The 24,936-nt window shown below is 38.1% G+C and overlaps 2 protein-coding genes across 2 annotated transcripts in view; one reads left to right on the top strand and one right to left on the bottom strand.

Annotated features, from left to right (window-relative positions):
* Nucleotides 1-3,373: 3,373 nt before the first annotated feature.
* On the bottom strand, nucleotides 3,374-12,893 carry LOC140230900 (probable UDP-sugar transporter protein SLC35A4). The gene is made up of 8 exons (XM_072311043.1): nucleotides 12,810-12,893; nucleotides 11,138-11,234; nucleotides 9,714-9,822; nucleotides 9,011-9,190; nucleotides 7,359-7,480; nucleotides 6,015-6,162; nucleotides 5,044-5,199; nucleotides 3,374-4,127 (listed from the first exon to the last, which is right to left on the bottom strand). The coding sequence occupies exons 2-8, from the start codon at nucleotides 11,224-11,226 to the stop codon at nucleotides 3,936-3,938; spliced, it is 996 nt and encodes a 331-aa protein (XP_072167144.1). The 5' UTR covers nucleotides 11,227-11,234; nucleotides 12,810-12,893; the 3' UTR covers nucleotides 3,374-3,935.
* A 2,780-nt stretch (nucleotides 12,894-15,673) lies between these two features.
* LOC140231333 (uncharacterized) overlaps nucleotides 15,674-24,936 on the top strand; it is a 30,552-nt gene continuing 21,289 nt past the window's right edge. The window contains exons 1-4 of the mRNA XM_072311488.1: nucleotides 15,674-16,602; nucleotides 21,815-21,955; nucleotides 22,439-22,661; nucleotides 24,667-24,724. Coding sequence (XP_072167589.1) covers nucleotides 15,748-16,602; nucleotides 21,815-21,955; nucleotides 22,439-22,661; nucleotides 24,667-24,724 — 1,277 coding nt within the window. The 5' untranslated portion in view covers nucleotides 15,674-15,747. The remainder of the gene's footprint in view (nucleotides 16,603-21,814; nucleotides 21,956-22,438; nucleotides 22,662-24,666; nucleotides 24,725-24,936) is intronic.

Here is a 24,936-nt window from a genome sequence, read left to right as displayed (position 1 = left end):
GGATTTTTTTTTTATTTATTGATTTATGTATGCATGTATGTATGTATCTATCTATATACACCTGTAATCTATCTATCCATCTCTATTTATCTTTATCTATCTATATATATTTATCCGTTTATCATGTATCTATTTCTATCTACATCTATCTACCAATCTATCTATCTAGGTAAAGACGATCATGATGTGGCACAAAAATCTGTTTGCAGCCTTCTCAATCAGCTCCACTTCTGAAGAGTTTGTTTGCAAAAACCGATAAGTCCATTTTTGAAGATTTTGAAGTACGGTATCTGTCATAAAATACAAAATAATACCTTTTAAATGATATATTGGTCACTACACCTAAAGGTACATTTTTGAAGTTATGGTCAAAAGAAGCAAAAATTTTCTTATTATTCTCTTTATTTTTCTCGACCTTTAATCGCAAATATCTCCATTTGACAAATATGGACTTATCGGTTTTTGCAAACAAACACTTCAAAACTTTACCTCTCTCTCTCTCTGTTATCAATGGCTTCAGATTGGCCATTTTCTTAATTTGTATTCACTAAAGCAAAATATAGTATTGTCTTCAGCAGAAATTTTCTGAAAATTTTGAGTGCTTACAAAATCAAGATTAATTTATAACTGTTACACAACTTTTCTTAATTTTGATTTCTAAAAATATGTTGCGTATACTATAGTGTACATGTACATGCCAGCAACTTTTATTGTCATTACATTCAATTTTCTTGAACATTTGAAAAGGGTGACTTGAAAATAAATTGTAATGGTTTTGATTCTCTTATGGTGCCAAACCTAAAACATGTAATTTTACAACTTCATGTGTTTCCTAAGTGACGTACATGCAAAATATACAAATAGATACACAGACACACAGACAGACAGACAGACACACACACATACAAACAAACAACACAGACATAGACAGACACACACACACACACACACACACACACACGTATGAACACTGTGAAGCCAATTCGGAAAGAATTGGCCTATCCTTCTGGAGTGAATGATTTGAGACTGTTCAGGCACTTTACTGAACAGACAACCCTTGGCTCAACGAGGCCAGACACACAGGCTGATTGTCGGTCTTAAAAAGGATTCGCTAATGGAAAAAAAAAACATTTATTCTATGCCATCTGAGACTACTAGCAGACACACAAGAAAAAGTCACTACTGAATGACATATATTTCCATTTGTTATGGCTGAGATATTTAATTTCAGGCTCACTTGTCATGCAACACATGACTACAATTAAATACACAATATGTAGAAAAAGTTATAGAATGATAAAAGCAATTCATAATTTCCCAAGTAAAGAACTTGCATAAAATGACGTTTCTCATTAAAATGATAGACACTATAGCAATCCCACTGCAACATACAGTCCACTGGGATGGCTGCCTTCTCACACAAACACTTGGAAAAGATCTTGAGGATAGACATATTTACTCATAATGCATAATGGAAAAAGTCCTAATTCACTCCTTCATTTTAACAAAAGCTGGCTGCAAGTTATATTCTTGGCCTAATTTTAGTTACCTTTGACCTTGGCCTTTCATTTTTATCTCAACTGTGTATATATTTCTGTCCTTCCTACTACAAAGTACTGTGTATCATATTACCATCAGATGATCCTAGCTAATGTTACGGCTGGAAAATGACATTTTTTTTTTTTTCACCTTACAATTTCATGTTAAACTTTTGAGCTGTTGTCTTATTATCTTCATTAATTTCTGTTTTAGCCAACAAAGGATCACAAATTCCTCATTTTGTCTAAACAGTAATATTTTCAGGCAAAGAAGAGAGACCTTAGATCCAGATCTTTGATTTTACCTAATAGTTGTTCATTTACTTTTATTCTTTCTACCAAAACACAGCACCAATCAACATTGAAAACAGAAGTTATGCCTTAAAAAACCCTAATCTTCATCACAAGGAGGTCCATTTCAGGACCAAACTCATCCAAGGAAGGAATCTATGTGGTGTTTTGAAAACCAATGGAACTAGATCCGCAGACCATCTGAGTTGTATGAGTCACATTCTTAGTAAATAGTACTGCTCCCTTGAAAACAACTGACACTAGAGCAAGACAGTCATACTGTTCTTGCTGCAGAATACATTTACATAATACATGTACCTGTAGTGACTTCCAATGATTGCACTAAACCACACCATTTCTTCCGGATTAACTGGTACTTCATAGTATGTTAGGATAAAATATAAAAAAAAATGCAGCAGAAAGATACAACTGGCAGACTTTATACAAGTACAAACATAGAAAGACACTCCTAAAATCAAATGCCTCTTTAAAACATGCAAGCACCATGCATTCTTTGGTGTATAATTCTTTTCCCTTCTGTTATAAGCTTTTCCCTCAAAAAAGAACAATAAAAAGATGCTATGTAACACATGAATAGTACAAGTATTTCAGTTTTTGAGCAGTGTTATAGCAAGTTAGCAATTTGTGTAAGATAGAAAATATCAAGTAGGTGTGGTCAACTGTTTTCTTTTGTGTGTGTGTGTGTGTGTGTGTCAAAAAAGAAAAATAGAAGAAAAACTCTTTGTTCTTTCACACATTTGGTACTTTTTCCTAACATCCTCACAAGAACAAATCCATCATTCGTACAAATTAAATTACAGACATAGTACTATATCATTCTTTGGACACCTGAGACAAAACAAAACATGTGTATTTAAATTGCAATTTTGATGAAGAATTAGTTACAAGGATACATGAGTGAACATTCAATGGCTTTTAAGAATTCAAAGATGTACCATGAGTAAATTGTTAGGATACATTTATGTTACATTATAAAGGGAATCCGAACCCAAAGAGCAATGTGGATTGAGTGAAAGCAGCAATATTAATAAAACACATCAGTGAAAGTTTGAGGAAAATTGGACAATCGCTGCAAAGTTATGAATCTTTAAAGTTTTGGTGTTGGAACTGCTGGATTAGGAGACTACTAGAGGTTATGACTTTTGTGTGGACAACAATGTAAAGAAAATATAAAGGGAATTTCCACAAAAATTCACTTTTCTCTCATAATGACATAGCACTTGACTAACCGCTTTCAGAAAGCAGGGGGGAATTGCTACCCTTAACATATGTCAGTATCATCAATGGAATGCTTAATTTTCATGAAAAATGAATTCTTATGGAATTCCCTTTATACTTTCTTTATATTGTTGTCCACACATGATGCCACAACCTCTAGTAGTCTCCTCATCCAGCGGTTCCAACACCAAAACTTTAACAATTCATAACTTTTGCATCAACTGTCCAAATTTCCTCAAACTTTCACTTATGTGTTCAACTAATGTTGCTACTTTCACTCAATCCACATTTCTCTTTGGGTTTCTTTTAATTTCAAATACTATATGACAAATGTCACTTTTATAATCTATAGCCCAAATTACCCAAGTGCAGTGGAAGACGATAAAATCTAATATCAGCCAAGTGTATTTGCTCAGAATTAAAATAATTGCACTTTACCCCTTTACATATAAACACTTCCTGATTAGCTTGCATTCGCAACTCTACACCAAGTTATTCATAATAGGGACTAGGCAAGAGCAGAGAGGATTTAGATTTCCTTTCTCAAACAAGAAATTGGCTTCTTTGTTTCTGATGTCAGAAAAAAAGACATGGCAGAATGTATGGGATGATACAAGTGATGGCAGCAGACATTTAGGCCTGTAAAATGACAATATGGCCAAAAAATTAGTTGGTTGTTTGGTTGAGTTCTGGCAAACCAACATCATTGTAAATCATTTCACGTTAGAGTGACTGAGCTCTGTGGGGTCAGGGTTGCAAAGAAAAGAATGAGAATGATATCATGACTTTGAACTCCCAGCAGTACTCTGGTGCTGAATTTTGAGTAAGGTTTGCCATGTGCGGCATTATTCGCTTCACTGCTTGCCGTCACTTGTTGTAATAGAGCCAGAGGGCAAACATGACAGACAACAATGCCATGTAGAAGAAGACGTTGAGCTGGAGTGAGAAGATGATGACGGAGAATACCGTGGTAACCAGCATAGAGGCCGAGATCGTGAAGAGTCTCATGATGTTGTTACCGTGTTTGAAGAGGTATCCCATAATCATGCCGTTCAGAGACTGGTGGTAACAAAGCATTGAGACTTAGAATCAAAACATCATAGTAGCGGATCCAGAGGGGGGTGCACTGGGCACATCCTCCCCCTTTATTCTTTGTTCAAACAAAAGAAATAAGAAGAAAAAATGAAGTGGGAACCCGGCAGTGGCACCAGAAATATTTCTTTGTGCTCCCTTTACGGAATTCCTGATCTGCCCCTGCATTGAGTCAGATTTCATTTTTGAAGAACAACTGTAATGACAATCAGGAAATTCCCCTCCCCTCCCCCATTTCCCAAATCATCACAGCTATACAACAGCTAGGGCTAAACACTAACCTTTTCTTCTGGTGGCCCAGTCAAGCACCTAAATCTTTGAATCTGAAATTTTGGCGGCCCGAAGTTAACAAAAAACATATCAATCTATTTTGAGTCTTAGGTGCCCCATCAGGCCACCAAAATATAGTCTGTTTGGAAATTTAGTGGCCCGACATAAATTTTTAATGGCCCCATGCCAACAGGCCATCTCTAATGATGAGCCCTGCGACAGCTATAAAAAAAAAAAGTTTCCATTCTGTAGAGATATCATCAGATAATTCTGCCTCACCTGCCTTATTTATTCTCTAGGTTCATTGCTACTTCAATACTTTCTTGCATGAACCTACAACCATTTATGATCTAGTCACGCACAGCCATATAGTTCAATGAGCTGCATGGCAGGGGGATCAGGGTGCATGTTGTGTGATATTCATGCTGGGTCATGTGACCTAAATAGACAATGACCATTGGCTACAATTTTGAAATTGCTCAATAAAGCCTATTAACCCTCTGTGTGCCACATTAGTTGTAATTTCCTGTCCATAGGTAAGGTACGTGTGTGAAATTTATACACATTTGACTCATTGGCACATACTAGTAAAGAGCTCATACCAGCCACCCACCTGTGTGAGAATGATGACTACAGTCCAAGTACTGAAGCCTGTGAAGAAACCTCTCAGAGAATCATCAGAGCTCCCTCGTGATGTCATGATGTAACCCACGGAGTTAAAGACAAGGCCAAAGAGGTAGAGGAACACATTCTGCTGGTGTAATGATACCTGGAATATCACAAACCACATTCAATGGTGGATGAGTATCAACAGTTTAATCATATTCAACATACAGCAGAGCAGTAGAGAGGACCATCAGTGGTGGCAGGGTTTCTCGTAGGAAAATGCAAGTATGAAGTGTGTGTTCATGGGGAGGGGATGGGGATAGAGATAGAGTGAGCTTGGATATAGAGTGCAGCAGCATATATCTGGATAGAAAAATACTTACAAACAAAGACAGAGAAGAAAGAAAGGAAGATAATAGATAGATAGATGAATAGATGAATACAAAAAAGATAGATAGATGAATAGACGGATACAAAAAAGATAATGTAGATATATAAATTAACAAACTGGAAGGTAGGGTGGGAGTTATAGAGAATTAAGGGTAATTGACCATGATAAGAAGAGTGGAAAAAAAAAAAAGAGTGAAAACTTTGAGCAAGTCTGTTTGAGGAAAATATGACAGTCATTGGTTGAAATCAATTCTTTCATTTGCTACAACTGTGATAGTTGGATAAACTACAGAAATCTGGAAGACTGAAAGATGCATACAGAAAGATATTGGTGCAGTTAGGAACTCAAGCTGTGATGTTTCAAGACAATCATTTCCAACGCAGATTGTATCTTCAGTTACAGAAAGTGTTTGATAATAACATGATTGTCACAAGCTAATAGAACACTTCAGACAGCAAGTCAGGAGGAAATGAATGTGACTTAGAGCATGTGGCTATGATGCTACATGTTTTTTACACGCTTGTCTTTTGCCTTTATTTCACCACCAACAGAAACCATTTCAAACATGCACAAGTATAGCAGCCTACCTGCTTGTATTTCTTCAAGATGTATTCTGTGTAGATTCCAGACATACCAGAGATGGAACAGTAGATGAGGATGAGGAGTAAGCCTGGTATCGTTACATAAATTTCACTCAGGGATCTAGACCTACCACTAGATGTGATGCCTGCAAGACTAAAAGAGAAAAGAAGAGAAGAGGGAAATATAACCATGGGACAACTTTAAGGAGGTATTCCATGGATCCTACTCATGCTACTCTAGATACATTAAATCTGGCCAGATAAGAGCATTATCCAGTCTGTCAGCAGCTTCCCTTACATCTCCTGACTTTGAACCTCACTGGAGAAGATTTCACCACAACTGCCATGAATCGTGCAACTAAACAGACCATAAAATGGCTCACGCTCTCACCAAGAAGGCAACTCCAGGACATCCGCAATATCTCCAAACAAGGTGACAACTTATTTGCCCTGAAGTCACAGGGAAATCACCGTAACCTCTCTGAGACGTCTTCTTTAGTCACGGGTACATCTCTGGTAGGTCGTGAAGACATCTCTGAGCCCTAATGGACAAAATTAGTCTTTGCGACTAGGATGCGACTAAAGAGATGTTGCAGAGATATCTCTGAGACCAGCTGGAGACTGATAAAAGTCTCGGAAAAGATTCTCTCATGACTCCCTGGAACCCAGCTAGTCTCTAGGAGAAGTCGTGGAGATGTTGCACAGACATCTAAGCGACCAAGGAGACTCAACTTGCCATCAAGTCTCTAAGCCAATCAGATACCTACTTTAACTTCATGCAGTGTAATCAGGCCATTGCTTGCAGGTGAATTGTATTTAACAGGTATTGCATCACATCACATTTCAGGAATAAATAAGATTCATGAAGATTTCTCCAAATAACAAGCACAAACAAACACAGAACTAATTGAGATAACACTGCCAATTCTCATAGTCAACATAATTATTAAACATCACTTTTAGGTTACCAGAGAAGCATTTTGTCACACGGATTACATTACATTTTATTTTGTGAGATACTTGAATCAACAGACCACTTTTGCTTAAAGCTGGTTCACCATTAACTGACTGAGGGAAAAATGAACGCACACTTTGCTCATTACAGCCATAAACTTGAATGGAAATTTCATGGAAATTGATAGAGTTTGTAAATGGAGACAATTGCATGCATGTGAACGTAAAACTCCTTGATGACAAAAAAAAAAAAAAAAAAAAAGAAGAAAAGAAATAAGATAAAAACACATCCAAATTCTCAAAGCTTGCTTTACGATGATATCAGTCACGGCACAGATCTTGGGAGCATCATCAATTACATCATTTTGTTGCAATCAACTGGCATTTATTTCTTACCCATTGCTCACACTGCCAGCCAGCAGCAAGCCAATTGCCAGCCACTGTTTGAAAGAAAGCCTGTTCTTCAGGAAGATCCTGTACAGGAAGGCAGTGGAGACTATCTTCAGATTGCAAAGTATCTGTGGGGCAGAGGGACAAACCATTAATTTTTTTCAGATGGAAGTTTACAAAGCAAACATTGACATAACTGTGGGAAGTGAGGTTTTCCTGGCTTCATGTTTGTTACACATCAATACCAATACAAAGTTCATGGCAACGGCAGAGGAAATAAAGCTAGGAATGCTTTCAAAGGTTATTAAGAGTCCACAGAGTCATATACACCGTTTGTAAGTTTGATATGTTCCAAACTACACATGATCTGGGGAGTGTGCAGATTTGACTAATGATTAACTTCTGGAGTCAAGTGGCGTGCACATCTTGAATTGTAAGAGCGAATAATTGGATCTGCATAGCATGGATAGTTTTCTAAAGGCACAGCTACTGATAATCAATATCTATTAAATCACTAAAATATGACAGAAGCATGTCACTGTGTATCCAATCAGTGTGCATCCTGCAACATTTACTTACAGTCAAGTCTCCACCTACACTGGACTTACACTGTGAGGTTGCTTCAGTACTTTACAACACGCTGAATATTGATCCTGCCTTTTGGAGCTGAGTCAGTCCATCAGGTTGGGTAAATAACTTGTATGACGTCCATGTAACAGAGACATTTTCATTTCACATTTTAAATATGGCTAAGTTTTGCTGTGTCAATATGCACTTTGCCCCCCTGCTATAGTGATGCATTCTTAAATTAAAAAAAAAAAGAAGAAGAAAAAAAAAAAAACTTTCATGGATTTGCCGCAACGCAAATTAATCACATTTATATGACACTGGCAATAAATTTTCCAGTCTAAAATACACCCTATTGCAATACCCATGATGCTTGAACAATAACACTTGGTGGGGTACTGTTTTCTTTCTGATGTCATCAATGACATATTGGTTTACATGAGGCCTGGACTTTAAGCTCCAGTATATCACAAAAGATGACCACACCCCATGGACTGACCCAGCTATAGAGAATGATACACATTTTTCACCTCATTTGATCAGTTGAAGGTATTCATTCCCATAATTTACTTTCTTCATTGTTTACAATCTCACATGGCCACAGTCATCTTATGAGTCTCCAAGGGATCGATGGACAGAAAACAGAAAGAACTGAAGTCATGTCTGACAGCAAACATTCTACAAAGAAACTCCCTCAATGTTCTGAACATTTCAACTTCACATGGCACTGGGCTATGACATCAGTATTATCACAGCATTGTTCTTATTCAAGAATCTTCTTCCTCTTGGTTTATATACAGGCCATAGTCCAGGGTCTTCATAAAATGACTATTATCTCCTAAGAATGCTTGATAAAGTATTTTCCAATCTGTACAAAGAAGAGTGACTCACACAATGACAAAGAGAATGATAGTTTTCAGGTGTGTGTTTTTAAAATCATCATCAGCTAGAACAATAAACTCATTATGTAAGAGAAGCTCACAATGCTTTCCAACAAATGGCCACTAATTTGATAAAGTTGTGAAATACTTCTTACATCATTAAATGGCTCCTTTCCAACCCACTCTATGAGGGACACACATTCAATGTACCTGGAAACTGGCTGGATCCATGAACTCCTGAATGAAGACTACCAAGTTGTTGTTGATGGCGTAGAGTAAGGCCGGGATGGCAAACATCCAGCAAGAGGTAAGGGGAAGTATCCTGGCTGACTTGCCTCCATCTCTACCACTACTCAGATCAGAGAGCCAGAGAGCCAGTGAGATCAACAACTGTAAGTAGTCAGGCAGAGTACAATAAGATAGTCATCCTTGATGGTAGACAGGTTTCTGTGTTGTTTTTATATTATATGTAGTGCTCCTGAAAGGGACAGCTTAAGTTGTTTTTTCTGGGTATCAGAAAGGAAATACTGACCTTCAGTACCATCAGTGTATCATAAAAACCAAGCTTTAAAACTATAGGGCCTACAATATCTTTTCGATTCTATCTCTCTGTTTTTCTATTTTAATTCTATGATATATTCATATATCTCTCTTTCTATATATCTCCCTCCCCCTTATCTCTCTATCTCTGACTCTGTCAATCAATGTGTCTCTTTTTACTGGTGCTCAGTGTAACTTAAATACACATCAAATCAATTCTTGAGTGAATGCCTTTTCCTCTTGAAAATTGAGCATTTTCCATCTTACATGTATACCTTGCATCTGGAAAAACTTGTATCTCAAGTTTTTGCAAAGAAGCCTTTAATAAATGTGTCATACAACCATTTATCAGTCTGTTGGGAGAGGATCTTACCTTTGTTAATTCTATCATGAGAACGAGAGCAGCTGAGTTGAATACAATTTTGCCCCGTTCATCTTTGCACAGATTTAGCAAAATGGAATGTGAGCCATAGATAAGCACACTGGAGAAAACAAAAAGGAAAACACATGAACCACAAACTCATTCTTTTGAACACTTTAAACTGACTATAACAGCTTACAAAGCTTTACATCAGAGCTGTCAAAAAAAGGTCTTCTTTGCTTAAATAGTGACAGAAAAAAAAAATGCAAGGTTCTGTGATTATCTACAACTACTGTTTGTCGGTTGAGAATGAGAAGGGCGTTAAGTTGTCTTGAACACCATGGGTTTGGTGGCAACTTAACGCCCTTCTCATTCTCACCCGATGTGCTGATGTTAAGGATATTTCGGCATGGCACAAATATAAGACTTTTTTTTCTTTTGCTTCTCTTCTCAACTGAATTTAAAATTAACATGGCATACAATAGGCAACTTTTCACTGCTCCCTCTGAAAAGAAAGATGAGATGTCATTACTGCAAATAAAAATAAAATAAAATAATGCAAGCCTTAATACCAAGCACTGACATGATTTTATTAAGATAAAGTGCAAAACAGTTCAAGAAGTGCACAACAGGCAACTAACTTAAGTGTGAACCTTGTCCTTGCTGCAAAATTTTGGTATAATCCCACCATGTAAATAGATATTACTACCAATTCAGGGACCACTGCACCATTTTTAATGGGGGGGGGGGGAATAAGGGTGCCTTGTGGTTGATTGAGTCAAAGCTCAATGCCCCATTCCAACACTACCTTCGACAGGAAGAATCTCTTCGTGAAAACTTCAAAAGTCATTCTTTTCCTTTATTTTTTAAGATGTGCTGTGTAGGGGGCTTCAGTCCTTTTGTAACTACACTGTGTAATACCTTTTTCGGACTTTTGTTAGTTACATGTACCTGTAACTGGGACAAAGGAGTTAGTATCATTACCATTATCTTCTTTTCCATCGTTTGATGTGGCCTACTCAAATTGACCAATCAGATTTGGGTATGAGATCAGGTTATTATACAGATAACAATCATAAGTGCTTGATCGCAAGGTGTCATGTGATGGGCATACCCCAAATCTCACATTATATACAATATGTGTAAGCTTCATCAGTTATAACAAGGAGGTGGGGTATTATTTCCAATTCCTCTGTGTCAGCAAACAGCCCTGTATGACTCTGGAACACACTCTTCTGAGATATAAACTATGCCAATTACAAAGTATGAAATGATCTTTTTGTATGCAATGGGGTGTTGTGTTTAATGTTCACATGACAGACTGTGTTGAAGAGTATGCTGCAGACACATCAGCAAACATCAATGAATTACAATACACTTAAGTGTACATAGTTTTCAAGGACTAAAAAAAAGAGGAAAATCTTTTGATATCATACCTTGTAGGAAGCAGAAAGATCCACACATACTTTGAAATAAAGCCCCTCCAAGATGAATGCAGGTCCTTCACATTCATGATACCTGCCATCAGTTGCCCTGTATTGTAAGAGATAAAAGACTCAGTCTGAATGTAAATTCAAGAATGCTGGATTAAGGAACAGGTAGCATATATGAAGATATTGAATGAACAAAGGGTATAGACCAATTTTACTCAAGTGGGTACTGTTCTTTTATGGTAATTTCTAATGCACCTGGTTCATTGCATAACCATTTGGAAGTACTTTTGTACTTCCGTTCTTCTTTATCACTACTGTCATTACCTTTTTATCATTGTTATTGTTACAGACAGTATCATTATCATTATTCTATCTTTTTTATTCTTTACATCCATGATATTCACACACCAAACATAGGGCCTACTATTGTGTAATCATCATTGTATGCCAGTGACAGTGTCACCTACTCTTTTTCTAAATATTCTCCCTCCCCCCCAAAAAAAAAACCCAACAACAACAAACAAACAAATAAACAAACTCATGTGTTATTTGACACTGCAACCTTGGCAGTTCTCCTGACTGGAGGAAATCCAAGCAGATTATAAAGAAGAAGAAAAGACTAAAGGCAGAATAAACCACGAAGAAAACCTCAGTAACACTTCAATTATAGAAATATAATACAAAATATATATGGTGTCAATGTAATGTATGTCACTGTAGTGTTATGGAGACACAAACTAGAATCTATTAGTGTTTTTCAAAACAATTTCCTTCTTCTTCTTCTTCAGTGAGAGTGACCACAATCAACTTGCCGATTACTCTGTCACCTTTGGGGAGGTCGTGAGTTGCACGAGTCTTGAGGAGGGTTCAAGTGCCAAGTAGTTGCAGAAATAATCATCAAAATAAGTAAATAATCAATACGCTAGTAAGTCCATGAAAATGAAAAATGAAAATACAATAAAACAATTAAAAAAAAATGGATGCTCTTAAAGCAACTACTGCTGGGCCAAGCCAAGGCTTGCAAATTGTGTCAACAAGTTTGCATGGCTTCGACTACCTCCTGGGGCCCATTGCATAAAAGTTACAATTATGGTAACTTTGCCACCCAATGGTAACTACCATGGCAACAATACTTAACAGCCAATCAAAATCAAGAATTCCATGGAAGTTACCATTGGATGGCAAAGTTACCATAATTGTAACTTTTATGGCTATGCAATGGGCCCCTGGGCCTGGGGTATTAAATCTGTTTGTTCCAGTCTTTAATGGTTCTTAAGAAGGAGTTTTGGTGATAGAGAGTTCTGCTGGGTATCATTAAAGGCAGGGCAGTCTTTGGAACGATTGGCAATCACTTGACTCGACTCTTGGTTCCTGTCCTGTCTTGATGCCCATAAACATGATAAGACAATGATAAAGCTTGTTGTTCAGTCGTTTTTTGTCTCGTATCTACTTTCATTATTTTGATAATTTTGATGGTTATCATGGCATGCATTCTGCACAAAACTTTGTTTTACAGAAATAGAACTCAACGGCATGTAGTTTCTACAACTTGCCAAAAGCTGGTGAAACGAGAAACACACACATCTACGCCTACAGCTACACTAGGCGCCTACATTACGGTAAAATTTACTCTGTTGGTACGCAGCAGGTAACAACCATTATGAACTGTACTTACATAAACCGCAATACTTCGGACTGTAGGCTACTGGGGTGAATAAGACGGCACTTCAATGATACGACAACCACCAGAAAACCCCGGGCCGCCGTGGGCCAAGCATCATTTCAAAGGCTTTATTATGCAGATAAGGTATAAGTAATGATACTTTTACGAGATCAAAGATCAGCAGATGACTTTACGAGCTCAGCACCAGCTACAGCCAGAAGTACCCATTATCATGGTTATGGACTTCTGTTTACTTCGCAAAACGGCGGCGTATACATGGTAAATAGAGGGGGGGGGGGGGGGGGGGGGGGAGGCGGCCGGGGGGGGGGGGAACGAAGGGGGAGCTAGCGGAGGGGGTTGGTGACCCAATAGGAATGCCGAGGGGATGGGTCGTGACAAGCAAAAAACAAAAACAAAAACAAAACAAAAACAAACAAACAAACAAACACAAAGAGGGTCTTCACATTTTGGGGGGCTATTTTTACTTCTCTCCGAAAAATCCGGTGAGAAGCAAAAACAAGAAACAAAACAAATAAAAAAGGTGGACTAAGAAAGAAATTCAGAGCAGTTTGATCAATTAAAGTCCTCGTGAACACCCAAACGCACCCACTGCATTCTACTTCGGGTAGGCCCTGTAATTTACGAACTCCATTTTTTTTTTCTCTCTCTCCCTCCCTCCCCCTCTCTGGCCTTCAAGTTCAAGTTCAAGTTGATTCATTTCATTTCCAACAAACAAATAATTAGAAATAGAATGAAACACTCGTATACACAGATGTCAGGAAATCAGTACCATAATGCGATCGGGGCGATGAACAGAATAACATTGCAAAAGAGATACAGGTAAATTATCAACAGAGATACAAATAACCTGAGTGGCGGATCCAGAGGGGGCGCAACCGGCGCATACGCCCCCCTTTATTTTTCGTTAAAAACAAAAGAAATAAAAAGAAAATGAAATGAAACCCGGAAGTGGCACAGAAATAATTAGTCACGCCCCCCCCCCCCCTTTACAGAATTCCTGGATCCGCCCCTGAATAACTGTTACGTCACTGTGGTAAAGGCAGAAACAAGAAAATGTAGGGGACTGCTAAAAAGCAGAGCTTGTAGAATGCAGTCCCGTCATAAAAAAAAAATAAATCTCTCCCTCTCTCTCCCTCTCTCGCAACGTCATTTTTAACGTCTCAACAGCTATAGACCTACTAGCAGCTAGACTTGCTCGTCAGTCTGATCATGTTGATGTGATTATAGACATAGTATTAGCAGGGATGCCAAGTTCAAGAAATTTTTATGAGTGAGATTTTCATGACTCGGCATCGCTCGGCATCTCGGCGCGCGAGTGTGCCAGCGAGCGAGGGTGTAGGAGGGGTTTCTCCCCCGGTGGCCTCCCACGGTAGGGAGCTTTAGCTCTTAATGGTGCGATCAGGTGCATACTTAAGTGACTATTTTTTACTTTTTTTGAGAGACAAAAGGGAAATGTACCTTCAATTGCAACTATCACTTTAATCTTTTGAGCTATGGATTATAGGCCCAAGTTGCAGACTTTGCCCGATGGGTGAGAAAAATGGGTGCCATGCGTGAGATCGTGAGACAGCCCCTAAATGCTTGAGTCTCACGCAGAATGCGTGAGACTTGGTAGCTCTGTATTAGGCCCCTATTTTTTTTTTTTTGAGGGGGGGGGGGGCTCAGGCCTTTAAACAGGCTATATATCGAGAATCATCTAGATTCAGATTCAGATTCATTTACTAAGTAGTGTCCATTTAGGAAATTCTTTTTTGTTGGCATATACACATAGGAATATCTACATACATTACATACATACATACATACATACATACATACATACACACATAAATACATGGCATAATCATACTCATGTACATAACATATGAATGAACAGTTTCAATTTATACACAATTATACAAGCATAATATTCAGAATAAGCACATATCATGTACCAATTATCATCTTTAGGTCTATCATGGGCTTCATCATATCGTGTTCATCATCTCTGTATTCATTTATTTTTTTTCATCTTCTCGTCTGTTTTTTTATTTTCCTCTTCAAATCCAATCACTTTCATTCATCAGCTGAATTTCTTATAGGAGTATTTACATAGGGCCTACGGAAATATGCGTGTTTCTTGAACTTCTTCTTTTTCATGAACTCCAATAAGTCTATGTGTATGCTTGTGTGTGGGTTGTCTAAAATGTCACTTTTTGGTAGGCCCTACACTGTATCTTTGTGTGTGAATGGAGAAAACTAGAGTGTAGAAGTTTTCATATTTTCCTCTTATTTTGAAAGCCCCCAATTTACCGACACCCTCGAAAGTGACGTGTGCTTAGTGAAAGAGCCCCTGCGGCTGAACCCCAACTTAAATTTGAACAAAGTAGCTAACACGATCTGCCCTTTTCCCTTTTCCTAGGATATTCATAAAGCCTAAGGCTGACAGATATAGAACACAACACAGGCCTACATTACGTTACTAGGTCCTACAAGTACTACAGGCGTACTACATGTAGTAAAGTTTCTCGTGAACATGAATCATGCGGAAAGTACAGTAACTTCATTATTGTTACTAACGTTCACAAAGCGCGGGAAACTTCTAGTCTTTTCACGAGGAAATATCGGGACAGTAGACTTTCACGCTCACGGAGGGTTACAAATACACTCCAGTGAGTCTTTTTTAAAAATTCTATTATCTCTAGGACTACCTCCAATATCTTTCTTATGTCCTCCCCAATGACCCCAGTGGTTATAGGTAGATTGATTGATGATTTATAAATCGATTGTATTTGTACAAAATATATTTACTGCTTGATTAAGGCCATTGCGTTTACGTCCGGAGTAAATTTAAAAATGGCCGCCAACGGAGGAAAACACTGCAACCGATCGTGACGCTGTTGGATTGACTATTTTTCTTGTACTTTTGGTAAACTTCATCTAACAAACAATGAATCAAGTTACAGGTAAACTCGTGTTTCTGATAGACAGTAAGTCGGCGTGCAAGGATGGAGAAATTTGTGAGAAAACATTGACCGCGATAAGGTTGGCTGTGTTGAAAACGTTGACCCACCTGTCGTCAGGCTACGGTAACACAGTTGTGCGTGAGAAATTAAAATGGGGATTCAAGATATTTGATTCAGCTAAGGAGTGCCAAATGTACCGGAAAAGAGCTGGCTGGCTCCAGCACACTCACAAGAATTTCGTAGAGTTTGAGAACCATCTTCGGGATGAAATATCTTGCCGTTGTGAGAAAATACGCCGAAAATTTCCGGTTGCTCGTAGAAGTGCGAATCAAGCGAGCGGCAGTTCACACATCCGCCGGAGCTCCGGGTATGGTCAAATTGGCGTCTCGGACAAAGCGATCAACGAGGATGAAGCTGATGATTCGAGTTCAGCGTATGCTGTGCGGTATGCGTTGCAAGATGTTATGAACGACTTCCAATGGGAAGAACCTGACATGTGTTCTCCAACGAAAAAGTCATCGTCCCTAAAGTCTACCCGACCAAGGAAAAGAACAGATAGCTTCAGATTGACCAACTCCAACAAACAGTCCTCCCATAATTCTGGTGCAATATCCAAGATTAGTGTAACAGATGGAAGGCAGAAGGAGAGGAGGAAAGAGAGAATGATATTTCTTGTAATGGAATGTCCAGCGACTATATCCAAGATGGAGGACTTTGTCGGAGATGTGACAAAGTTACAGTCAGTTCAAGTTTTACGAGATACTCTGATCGCAAGGGATTTTTTGATGGACTTTTGTGCCCGCAAGAGCACGTCACTCTTTTGGCTGGATTCAAGTCTGGTGAGATGATCACTGTGTAACTGCTAGAAGATGACTCGCCCTTTGCGATGTCACTGTCAGTGCTCTACTTTTGGCATTATCATAATTATGTTATAATTATAGGATCCCATGTTTGATGGGTCCCTTCTTAACTCGACCCACCTATCAAACAAGTATCGATTTGAAAAACATGATGTTTCTCCAACATGTACAGGGGCTGCAGAACGTTTTTCAGCGAGCATGGGGGCCGTGGTGGGAAGGGGGGGGGGGGGAGGGGGGTGTCAAGGTCAAGAAGCCTGTCCCCAAGGGTGAAATGTTTGGAAATTGAAATTCATGGGTGTTGTGATTTTCCCCAAATTTTTCCCCATTTCTTTTTCCTTCTGACGAGCCAAAAGTGTGTGTGTGTGTGTATGTGTGTGTGTGTGTGTATGTGTGTGTGTGTGTGTGTGTGGGGGGGGGGGGGCTGCAATCCCCCATCCCCCAGTTAAATTGCACTGTAATTGCCTCACAATTTTTTCATGTAGACTAATGTACTGTGTTATGTGAAATTCAGGAAAATTGCTATTTTTAGCTAATACAAGTAAAAGCATGTTCCCATACCAAGATACACTACATTGTAGAGTATCAGTTAACATTTGTTCTTTTTTATATTTGGTGGTGTTAAGACAAGTTTTATACATGTATTTATACAGTTGAAATATGAGATTTTTGTCATTTCTGTGTATGAAATGAATTAATACATTGTGAGAGCATGACATCGTCAACTTGCTGATTTGAATATTAAAGGACAAGTTCACCTTCATTAACATAAGGATTGAGAGAATGTAGCGATATACTGTATGTATTAGTAGAACACATTGAAAGTTTGAGGAAAATCGGACCATCCGTTCAAAAGTTACGAATTTTTGAATTTTTTGTGCAGTCACTGCTGGATGAGAAGACTACTGCAGTGTATGATCTCACATGCGTACAACAATGTAAGGAAAATATAAAGAGAATTTCACAAAATTTCATCTTTTGAAAACAGTATACACATTCCCTTGACTTGTTACTGACATATGATATGGGTAATATTATTCCCATTGCCTTTAGAAAGAGGCAAGTGAAGTGCTCTTTTATTATGCAAAAAAAGTGAAAATATGTTGAATTTTCTTTACATTTTCTTTATACTGTTGTACTCATATGACATCACGAGCCTTAGTAGTCTCCTGATCCAGCGGTTCCAACACAAAAATTTTAACATTTCATAACTTTTGCATCGATCGTCCAATTTTCCTCAAACTTTCACTGATGTGTTCTACTAATATTGCTGCATTCTCTCAATCCTTATGTTTATGAAGGTGAACTTGTCCTTTAATAGGGACTGATCAAGAAATGTTTTGTGATAAAATGTGAAATTTCAAAATTACGCACATCACCTGAGACGCGCTGCCTTGACGCTTAATAAACAGCAGCAGCGGCTTCAGGGACAGCGCGTTTCAGGTGATGTGTGTCTTTTGCCTGAGACGCGCTGTCTTTGAAGATGTTGTTGTTTATCAAGCGTTTTGATTGTGAGATCATGTTGTTGCCAAATTTTTACCTCCACGAAATAATCCTTATTACTCTAAAATCTCGTTCTTCAAAATAATCCCCTTAATCGAAAAAAAGCTACGACTAAATCTTTTTTAATCTAAATCTTTTTTAAGATAATAAAGATACCACTACCTTTGGAAATGAATGATGTTCCTAGGTGTACTGAGTTTGTACTTAGCTCTCTTTTGTATCGTCAGGTAGGGTAGCCATAATGTGTCCATTTTTATCGCGCGCCTTCGTATCTTGTTATCTACTATCTTTGGTACAAGTGCAGATTTGCGGGCGCGCGCGCTCTGCAGTACTCGCGCGCTATCGGTAAAGGTACGGTGACAACGGTACGGTACGGTAAAAGTTGTGCCAACGGTAAGCCCTCTCTTTACGCGAGTATTTTCCCGGTAGTCATGTCAGCTTTGCAACAGTTTTCAAACGGTAATGCTTGAATGAAAGCAGATCGGTAAGACAATATTTTACCAGTGAGGAACGGTTTTCCCGGTAGAGCATTAAGTTACTTCATAGCGGTAGTGTAGCATACTGTACACACGAATGTATGCCATTTCATACATGCATAAAATTTCAGGTAATCGTGGATGCGGATAATAGGAGCACTAAGTCGTAAAATTTTGATTACATGAACGGGAGAGGAGTAAAAAAGTGCGCATTATTTTGATGCTGCTATTATCCGCATTATTGCAGCATGAGGAGTTGATCGAGAATACATGAACGCGTTTTACGACTTATGCGCACTAACATTCCACAGTTTGGTCAAAGGTCACTCTATTTCCCGCACAACCGCTGATTGCTGAGTTTGAGCGAGAGCTGTGCATACACGTGAGTATATATCACTGGAAACATTACGTCATTATAGAGCCGTGCGCAGTAACCATGACAAATACTCCCGTCTTTCGCACCGTTATATGAACGGGCGCTCGTAAAAGTAGTGCGCACTTCATGGGATATATGAACACGATTTTGATTACTTCATCCGCATTATTTGGATGCGGATAATTGAACCGCGATTACCTGAAAGGGGTATGAATGACTGCAGATCTGACACCGTAACAGAACGCCTGATCACATTTATATAATCATATATAATAATATATATATTCACATATGTATATATATTCATATAATCATATATTCATATATTTATATATTCATATATTCATAGTATGGACCTGTTGATCATTTGTGATTATTTGTAATTATTTGTAATTATACAGTTACAGACAGGCTTGATTTCACATAGACCATGTACAAAGTACAGCCGGGCCAAAGGCGGGGCCTAAGGCCGGACCCAAGGCCACGGGCCTTAGCCCAGAACCAGGGGCCCAGAGCCCAAGTGGGCCCAGGCCCGGGGGCCCGGTGGCCCAGGGGCCCAGGGGCTCACGGGGCCCAAGGCCGGGCCGAGGCCAGGAGCCTAAGTGCTGGCCCAAGGCAGGGGGCCCAGCCAGGGGCCACCAGACTGAGACCACTAAGAGTACCAGTCGTGACTTGCTGTGATAATGATGTGACAGGCCTGTGCATACACATAATATGTAAATACACTGTACAGGGCTGTGCATATTATGTGAATACACTGTACACTAACTATACACAGCCCAGTCGCTGTATAAATCGCGACAGGGCTGTACCTGAGCAGCCCACAACACAGAGCAAACACAAAGCAAATTCTACGATTGCATTTAGTTTTGATACTTGACATCATTTTTTGTCACCTCAAACGCATCAAAGACAATCTTTATTAATGAGACTTCATACCGTACCTGTTTTCCTGGGGTTATTTGTGGGAATTCTGCGATCTGGGTACTACCGGGTATTCGCAAATCTAACAACATGTGAAAATATCAACTCCTGATCATGTAACGTGCATGTGTACATTTCTGTGTTCACTGCTGTATTCCATGAACATGAATTCAACAACTGCTGTTATATCCTGTAATATGAGCTGCCAGGACAAAACTCACATACGCTCTGATTCTGTATAGCAATCACTTTCAAAGCAATGTATTGATACATTGCTTTGAAAGTGATTATTTCATTTTTATATACATTTTGTCTCTAAATAATTGTATTTTTTAAGGAAAAAAGCTTAAAAAATGGAATTTATGTAGATTTATGCAAATTAAGCAAAAGGCATTAATGTTTTTATTTCTAAATGTGTCCAATAATCTCATTACCCTTGAAAATATCAGGTTCAGCACTTAAATCACTTTAAATGGGTGCGCTAGCAGTTCCAAGACCTTTCTTTGGAGTATAATGCCTCTGTAAAACATGGAGCTATTGACCCCCTATTCATTGGATGTACTGAAAATGTATTTTAGGACATTTCTGGAAGATTTCGCTGTAATTCTTTCCTTATTATCATTTTCTTGTGATAATTTCATTTTTTATATATATTTTGTCTCTAAATAATTGTATCTTTTAAGGAAAAAAGCTTAAAAAATGGAATTTATGTAAATTTATGCAAATTAAGCAAAAGGCATTAATTGTTTTTATTTCTAAATGTGTCCAATAATCTCATTACCCTTGAAAATATCAGGTTCAGCACTTAAATCACTTCAAATGGAGAGTTTTATCCAATTTTTGGTCAAAAGTCTAGAAGTTAGCAGCCATTTTGGATTTTGGCGGCCATTTTGAGTTTTTCTTACTTGTGTGCTTGACACTCGAACCAAAATTGATCTATAGACAATTACCTTTACAATGGTACCAAAAATTAAACTTTTACATCAACTTGAACTGAAAATCAAAAATAACACATGCAAGGCCCCCCACTAAATGTCATATTTTCCTTATTTCTTATCAGATTTTTTTGCCATTTTTTACCATTCTGTAGGGAATATTTCATCTTTCTTTTGATTTTTATTTATTTTTGGGTTGGATTTTCTCTTTATCAGTGCCACTATGACGACTTCTATGTAATGGAATCGGTAGAAGTTTTCTAATACAGTCAAACCTGTCTATAGCGGCCACCCAAGGGAGACAGAAAAAGTGGCCATTATAAACAGGTGGCCGCTATAGACAGGTAATCTAACCTTGTGTGCATTGCTTTACATGTACATGTATCATCGTATCCGTACATGTACGTATGTGTGCACACACCGTCTGTTTCCATGCATTTGTTGCACAGTAGCATGTGTATCGTCTTGAAGAAAGCTTAACACTAGTGCATTATTATGACTGAATAGGGGATGAATACAGTGGTGGCGATCACTGAAAGTTGCCTTCACGGCTACAAAGCAGAAAAACACTCTGAATTATCGGCTCAGCTACGGCTCCATTGGGTTTTTGGCCACTATAGACAGGTTAAAATCTACCATGGGAAACAAAATCTGTGGCCTCTGGCCGCGTTAGAGAGGTGGCCGCTATACACAGGTTCTTAAACAGGGCTTTTCTCTAGGGGGGATTTTGCAGTGGCCGCTATAGACAGGTGGTCGCTATAGACAGGTGGCCGCTAAGGCAGGTTTGACTGTATATTTCATGAAGTTAATTTATGATGACGCAAGTTCATATTGATTTTTCTTTAAAAAATAAGTATTGTCTAATATTAAATTCCATTCCAAAATGAGGTGAAAGGAACAATCAGATTAGACTCAGACTAGGGCTTTGATATCTGACTTATGTATTGTGTGTGTGTGTGTGTTTTTTTTTTTTTTATCAGGACTTTCAAGGCAATGCCAATAGGGAGCTCCTGGACCAAGTGCTGAGTCACGTGAATGGTCACCTGATCTCTGTCAGAGGGCTCTTGAGCAGTGATGATCATGTGACTTCCTGCTTACATTCTCTGGAAGCCACTCATCAGGTGAGTAGATAAATAGTTTGTACTTGTACTGTAAATGTATATTATTCTGTAATACAGGGTATTTGAGAGAGAGAAAAACAAATTGTCTTCTGCTCATACATTTGAAACTGAAATGAAACTGGAAGGGATTTTATTCTTTCTCATTTTCGTGTACACCAGGGTGTAAAAACTTTTTGGTTGTTGCGAAACTGCATTTCTTTTATACAAATTTACACTTGTAAGTTATTATGTATATATATATATATATATATATATATATATATATATATATATATATATCTTCCTTTTGTTACACTGGTCTCTTTGTTGATGGTGTTGTCTATTTTTCTATTAAAAAAGAAATCTAGAATGTGTCTGCAAGAAAACCTCTAGTAGCAGCCAATTTCTACATTTAATGCATTTTTAAAATTCTGTCAAACCAAACTTGATAGTTAGTACATAATGGCTAGAAAATGGTTTCTATATTCATGCTGTAAACTGCAGGTCCAAGAGAAAGAAAGACTGAAGGGGGACCAGATTGAAAAGAAATGTGAGGAGGATGAAAATGAAGAAGATTGTGTGCCTGCTGAGAAGATTCCAGTGCCAAGGAGTTTTTTCCCACTGTCAGCTATCATGCAATACCACTTTGATGCTTGCCAGGATGACATGAACAGCTCATCTTCATTCCCCTTTGCCTCATTTCAGGCAGGATTGTGCACTAGAAAAGGTTCGTTGATCTCTCTCTATTCCTGTATTAATCATTTATTTTTCTTCTAGTGATCACATATCCCACTTTCGTGCATGCTGTACCAGTAGTCTCTAGTAAAGATTTCTTTCTTTATCACTGATAGTATCTCCTCAAAATTTTAAAGGATTTTGTTACCAATTTGGTATGCACAGAGTTCTCTAGTGATATTAATTACCCTTTGTACATTTTACCTTTTTATGCCTCCGCCACGAAGTGGTGCCGGAGGCATTATGTTTTCGGGTTGTCCGTCCGTATGTCCGTCCGCATTCATTTACGCGATAACTTGAGTAATATTGACTGGAATTTTACCAAACTTGGTCCAAGTATAAAGTAGGATGGGGCAATTATTTGATTAGATTTTGGGTGAAATCGGCCAAAGGTCAAAGGTCAAGGTCAAATCATTAAATTGTACTGTTTACACAATAACTCAAGACTGGATTCAGCAAATTTCACCAAGCTTTGTCTGAGGATGAGGTATGATGGGACAATTACTTGATTAGTTTTTGAGTGAAATTGGACAGAGGTCAAAGGTCAAAGATCAAGGTCAAATCCTAAAATGTATCTGTTTACGTGTTAATTCAAAACTGGATGAAGCAGCTCTTACCAAACTTGGTCTAAGGATGATGTATGATGGGGCAATTAGTTAAGTAGATTTTAGTGACATTGGCAAGAGGTCAAAGGTCAAAAGGTCAAGGTCAAATGCTAAAAACGTTGCTATTTCCCACATATCCATGCAATTCCCGAAGGTATTTTCTTGAAACTTAGTGTAGACATGTACTACTGCATAAAGATTCTCCAGAGAGAGTTTCACGTCATAAGGTCAAAGGTCAAAAGGTCAAAGGCTAGGTGAATATGTCACAATTTCACTTTTCTTGCAAATGGCTCAATGTATCTTCATGGAACTTGGTGCATACACATATACTGACTGGCAGGGATTTTCTAGGGAATGTAGGGGTCATGGGTCAATAGTCAGGGGGTCAAAGGTCAAGGTCAACTCCTCAAAATTTTATTTTTTCCCTCATATACTATTATATGCAATGCTTGCATTATTATTTTTAAAACTAAAACTTGAGCCCTTATGGAGATTCTTTGGGAAATCTCCAACCAGAAGGTCAAAGGTCAAAGGTTAAGGGTCAAAGGCCAGGTTTAAATGCAATATATATATATATATATATATATATATATATATATATATATATACTGTAATTTCACTCTTTCTTCATACCGTGAAAATTACTCAATGCATAAACTTATAAAAGGGTTGGTCAGAAGTCAAGTAAAAATTCTCAATTCCCCAAATACAGGTACCTGCACTCCACAGCAAACCTAGTTCAAGGAAAGTAAACATTCAAGATATTCTGACAAACCTGTCATTTCAATATTTTGTCAATTTTGTGAAACTGTCATAACACATTGTGAAGACATTGTACCAAACACCTATTGGGAGAATCATGCATTATGGCGGAGGCATCAGTCACCATAGCGACATTTCTAGTTTGAATTGAATTGAATTAAATCAAATTGAATCATATTGAATGAAATCATGACTTGTTTAGCCTAGTTGCCATGGGAGCAATGTATGCTTGTCAGCAAACATCCATGTGACTTGTGGCTGTGAGTCCCATCCAAAAGACTTTTTGTTCAAATAGATATTGAGCAAATGTCATGCTTGTCATACAGTGTTTTCTAAGTCCCAGAATGCTATTGAGAAATAAAGAATTGATTTCTTTCTCGAAGAGAGCTCAACAACTCCTTACTTGACAAGTAATGTCGTTTATTATGTAGGCTGTTCATTTTGAAAATCTGTCTGACGTGGTGTAACTTTCACATTGTGCTATTTCTACAATGTGCATGTTGGTCCATTTTGCACGACACAAATTACATTGCTCAATGATTGAAATTGTGATCATAGCACATGGTGCTTGACCATAAAATGTTATCAACCGATTTACAATGACTTGTTCTCCGTTTGCCTTGGGTGCAGGTTCAGTGTGTACCATTCACTGTGTGCTGAAAGTGATGCCAATGTTCTCTAGTGAAATGTAAGTATGTATGGCATGTATGTTTGTTTGTTTGCCAGTCTAGGTGGTCACTGATTATGTAATGTGCTAGCATGTATTTCAATGAGCTTTCTATCATTTTTGCTTATGAAATCTATCATAGGCATTTGATAACTCTGGTAAAATAGTGGTACATATAGTAGTGAAAGATTACAATGCCCAAGAATACACAGTATATCTACATGCTTTGATTT

This window comes from Diadema setosum, chromosome 7, assembly GCF_964275005.1.
Source record: "Diadema setosum chromosome 7, eeDiaSeto1, whole genome shotgun sequence".
Lineage (NCBI taxonomy): Eukaryota > Metazoa > Echinodermata > Echinoidea > Diadematoida > Diadematidae > Diadema > Diadema setosum.
This window is presented reverse-complemented; position numbering and strand designations above follow the sequence as displayed.